We start from the raw sequence: 4,373 nt of genomic DNA, 5'->3' as shown, positions 1-4,373 counted from the left end.
AATTGAAACCTCAGCTTAACTTAGCTAACAATTGCATAAACTGTAAAGAAACATACTGTCAGACATGACTAATTCAAATATGTAAAATTGTACAGATAACATTTACAATGTAACAATGTTTGAGTTTTATCCAGACCCAATAATAAAATATCTGGATTAATTAAGTCTGACTCCTTACTTACAAGAGTATTTGATTTAGCTAAACTGCTACAAAACATGAGGCACTAAAGAAGCTTAAAAAAGAAGCTTCATTACATTTTCTTTAGATCTCTTGAAATAATTTTTCCTGTTGCTGCTACAGGTTTCTTTCATGCAGCAGGAGAACTCAGATCTGGTGAAGACAGCTCTGGATATAGTAATAAACAGTGTAAAACTCATTCTTTTTTTTTACCACTTCATTGTGTCGTGTGAAACTAGGAATGATAAAAGAAACTGGAATAATTGCAGTCAAAACCGGTCTTCTGACATAAATGGACAATTACTCAGATTTGTTTTAAACAGGCGTAATTTTCATAAGTTCAAAATACATATTCTTTATGTCTCTTTGCAGCTCTGCTCTAGTCTGCATGAACCGTTCAAATGTAATGGATTGCAGTAGCTGTCTAAACAATGTCCATTACCCAGACATTACTTTCAAGAACAGCATTAAATTCAGAACGGAAGTCTGGGAAATTTTCATAGTTGTCAGCTATTTGCAGAATACTTCCACATGTGTGACCCACTGATCTTCTTGTGAATGCCGTCATATCTTGAAATTCCACAAAAATACTGTTTGTTACTATAAGATCAGATCCAGTGCAGAATCGCATAAATTTCTGAAGTTTAATGTCATCCAGCTCTCTGATGAATCTTTTGAGATGATTTCCCACATCTTTTTGCTTTGGAGACAAATCCTCAGCAAATTTCAGCAGTTGGCAGACTTTTTTTGATGTTGGTTGCAGGTCTGAGAACAACTTGATCAGTGCCTCTGGACTGAGGGAAATATGTGGATAGATGATCTCTCTCCAGCAGTCAATGACGAACATTGGTTTTTGGACAAGCTCTTTGTGTGCTATTTCATCAAGGATTGTAGGAAGAGTCTCGGCAATTATTCTTTTTCTACAGCCATAACTGTCAAGAACCTCCACAAGATCATCTTGGTCAACAGCAGAAAAATTCTTGACTGCTTCCCTCAAAACCTCACATTCTTGGCTGCTGACAAACTGTAGAAAATGTGCTTTAAGATCGCTGTAAACGCTACTGAAAAGCACTTGTTCAAGAAAAGGGATTGCAAGTTTATTTGGAAAATACTGACAGTCTTGGTAACCTTTCAAAAGTATTCGTCCAACTGCCTTCCATTTTTCAGCAGGAAAATCATGGCGAATGAAGGGGACTTTAACTGTTGTACCGAGGGTGCATCGCTCATAGAATTCATTCCAGAAGCAGGTGAGAACATCTCTTAGTATCCCTGAGCCACTGCCTGCTTCTTCTGTGTTGTCTGGAAGTATGCGCTTCACATTCAGTGTTTTTCTCATAATATCTGAATCAGAGAAAGCAGTAATAATGTCATGTAAAGTGTTAGTATGACGTACAGTGATTGTTATTGCATCATCTGGATTAGCTGGACTGAGGGGTACAAGAAAACCCTCATAGATTAATGTGTCTTCTGTATCTTCCTCAGCATTAAGAATGGGACCAAAAGTAATTTCTGAATCATCTGAAGGTTCTAAACCAGGGTGGGCATCAACAGAAGAACTCCTGACTTCCCACGTTTGCAATGGATTAATTTCACTGCTACTGCTTTCCAAGACAAATATGACTTCGGATGTCTCGCTGTCATCTTCTTCAGGAACTTTTGGCTTTGTTGCAATGTAGAAGCGTAACATTGTCAGCCTCGCTGCTTCATACATATTGCCAATCGTCAGGCAGGTGTCATCAGTAAGGTGGTTCTGTTTAAAGTCCCAAACCTCAAACTCAAAATCTGTCTCAGGACCCTTAGGAGACATGCCATCAGGAAAAAAAGTTTATTTCCTTCATGAAGAATATCTTTTAATTCAGAATCGGTGGCCATTTGAATTTTTCTAGTCCCACCTCCCTGTTTCGCTCTCACCTGTTTGGTTATTTTTCCATCAGTATGTATCCATCCTATCTCAATATTTCGTGTTGCTTTTTGCTTCTTTGTCTGTCTTGTTCTTTCTTGAGAGGTGTTTTCCTTTGGACTTTCCTTTTTGGTTTTCATTTTCTCACGAAGCTTCTGCAGAAGACCCTGTTTTCTTTTTGAGAGTGGTTGTTTGCTTTTGCAGAAATTGAAGAGGGCAATTCGGTCTCCATAGGAAGGGATGTAATTTGCCAGAGTTGCGTCATCCATCAGCGCTATGACATCCCAATCAATCTGCACAAAAACAGACAGAAAACACAATTACTTTATTTCAAAGTCTTCCCTGCAAATCAGTGTTAAGATCACCCTTATGCCAATAGGAAAATACTGACTTTAAATAGCATAAAAGCTATATACTGTTTTAGGGAGACATACAATGGTGAAAGAAGGAGCTAAAGCATAGCCTTTCAGTAAATGGACCATCCACTACTTTATTTTAAAATGAAAGGATTGGATTGATTATCATGTCGGTACAATAACACCGATTCATTAATATACAGTCTAATAAAGGGTATTACACAGAGAACACACAATGAAACATTGTATATCATTATTTGGAACAGCAATTGGATCATCCATCCATCCATCCATCCATCCATCCATCACATAATTTTGCATTTCCATTGGTTGTGCGAACAACATCACCCTGTGGTCAAAGTTCAAGGCGGCTGTGCTCCCCAACCAGCAATTTTAGTTTTACTGTTTTATAAGAAACATTAATGATTGTATTAAGTTTGATTTAGTGAACTGTAGCCCACCATTTCCGCACCTTGGCGATAACTGCACTGACAACAATGAGGGTAGCTCAGAGTATAAAATGTAATTTAAGTCTTGAGCTGGCACATAAAACACAGAGCAGGAAAATTATTTTGTGATTCTGACATTTTAACAGTTTGTATATTTTTCCGACATTGTACCACTAACATAGCCTATATATAGTTATTTGCACAACATTAGTTGGTGCTAGCAAATGGTTTGAGAGGATCTTTAGTCAACCACAATCAGAACAACAATCGGGGATCGGCAGCTGTTTATGCAAGCCATCCATTTTCCTGATTAATATATATAAACATGTATTTCACCTTCAATTTCATTCAAGTTTCTCTCCTCTGCTGTACGAAAAGTTACTCAATTGAACGCATCAAATACATTTTTCATGTTGGCAGGTGGTTAGCGTCTATAATTCAACTACTGGTTAATTTCCTTGGAAAACATTCAACACAAAGAACAATAAAATAAAACACAACCAACACTTTTGGGATAATTCCAGCAATCAGCAGCTAATAACCCTATATTCAATGCGTGTGATGTAACATTGTGGAACACGTTTATTCCTCCTAACGATGTAAGCTAACAAACATGCTAACAGCTCGTTCCGTTTTGGACACTAAACTAACTCTGTTGTTTTACTCACCTTCTGCTCTTCCAATAATGAAATGGCATCTTCAGGAAGCCCTCGGCCACGTAAAAAGTCACTTAAATCTGACATGTTTCCCAAGATTGCTGGACGTTCCCCTGCACGACTCACATCTCAGGCGATGAAGCTGGTTGCACCCAGATGCTTCCAGGTGCTCACCTGCATTAAAGTCAGAATTCTGAGATTAAAGTCAGAATTCTGAGAGTAAAGTCAGAATTCTGAGATTAAAGTCAGAATTCTGAGATTAAAGTCAGAATTCTGAGAAAAAAGTCAGAATTCTGAGATTAAAGTCAGAATTCTGAGATTAAAGTCAGAATTCTGAGAAAAAAGTCAGAATTCTGAGATTAAAGTCAGAATTCTGAGAAAAAAGTCAGAATTCTGAGATTAAAGTCAGAATTCTGAGATTAAAGTCAGAATTCTGAGATTAAAATCAAAATTCTGAGAAAAAAGTCAGAATTCTGATTAAAGTCAGAATTCTGAGATTAAAGTCAGAATTCTGAGATTAAAGTCAGAATTCTGAGAAAAAAGTCAGAATTCTGAGAAAAAAGTCAGAATTCTTAGATTAAAGTCAGAATTCTGAGATTAAAGTCAGAATTCTGAGATTAAAGTCAGAATTCTGAGAAAAAAGTCAGAATTCTGAGAAAAAAGTCAGAATTCTGAGATTAAAGTCAGAATTCTGAGATTAAAGTCAGAATTCTGAGAAAAAAGTCAGAATTCTGAGATTAAAGTCAGAATTCTGAGAAAAAAGTCAGAATTCTGAGATTAAAGTCAGAATTCTGAGATTAAAGTCAGAATTCTGAGAAAAAAGTCAGAATTCTG

General features: G+C 36.8%; 1 protein-coding gene across 1 annotated transcript; it reads right to left on the bottom strand.

Moving 5' to 3' along the window:
* Nucleotides 1-602: 602 nt before the first annotated feature.
* Nucleotides 603-3,700, bottom strand: LOC124864186. The gene is made up of 3 exons (XM_047358851.1): nt 3,552-3,700; nt 2,090-2,371; nt 603-1,973 (listed from the first exon to the last, which is right to left on the bottom strand). The coding sequence occupies exons 1-3, from the start codon at nt 3,624-3,626 to the stop codon at nt 603-605; spliced, it is 1,728 nt and encodes a 575-aa protein (XP_047214807.1). The 5' UTR covers nt 3,627-3,700.
* Between the last annotated feature and the right edge of the window lie 673 nt (nt 3,701-4,373).

The sequence above is a fragment of the Girardinichthys multiradiatus genome, chromosome Y (genome assembly GCF_021462225.1).
Source record: "Girardinichthys multiradiatus isolate DD_20200921_A chromosome Y, DD_fGirMul_XY1, whole genome shotgun sequence".
NCBI classification, from domain to species: domain Eukaryota; kingdom Metazoa; phylum Chordata; class Actinopteri; order Cyprinodontiformes; family Goodeidae; genus Girardinichthys; species Girardinichthys multiradiatus.
Note: the sequence above shows the minus strand (reverse complement) of the source record. Positions and strands in the feature narration are given on the sequence as shown.

What these genes read in the sequence shown, in the direction of transcription:
- LOC124864186 (XM_047358851.1), bottom strand. Translation starts at nt 3,626, where the DNA reads ATGTCAGATTTAAGTGACTTTTTACGTGGCCGAGGGCTTCCTGAAGAT. An exon ending in CATTATTGGAAGAGCAGAAG is followed by an intron (nt 2,372 to 3,551) that starts GTGAGTAAAACA and finishes GTTTTTGTGCAG; the next exon opens with ATTGATTGGGATGTCATAGC. An exon ending in ATGGAAAAATAACCAAACAG is followed by an intron (nt 1,974 to 2,089) that starts GTGAGAGCGAAA and finishes ATGTCTCCTAAG; the next exon opens with GGTCCTGAGACAGATTTTGA.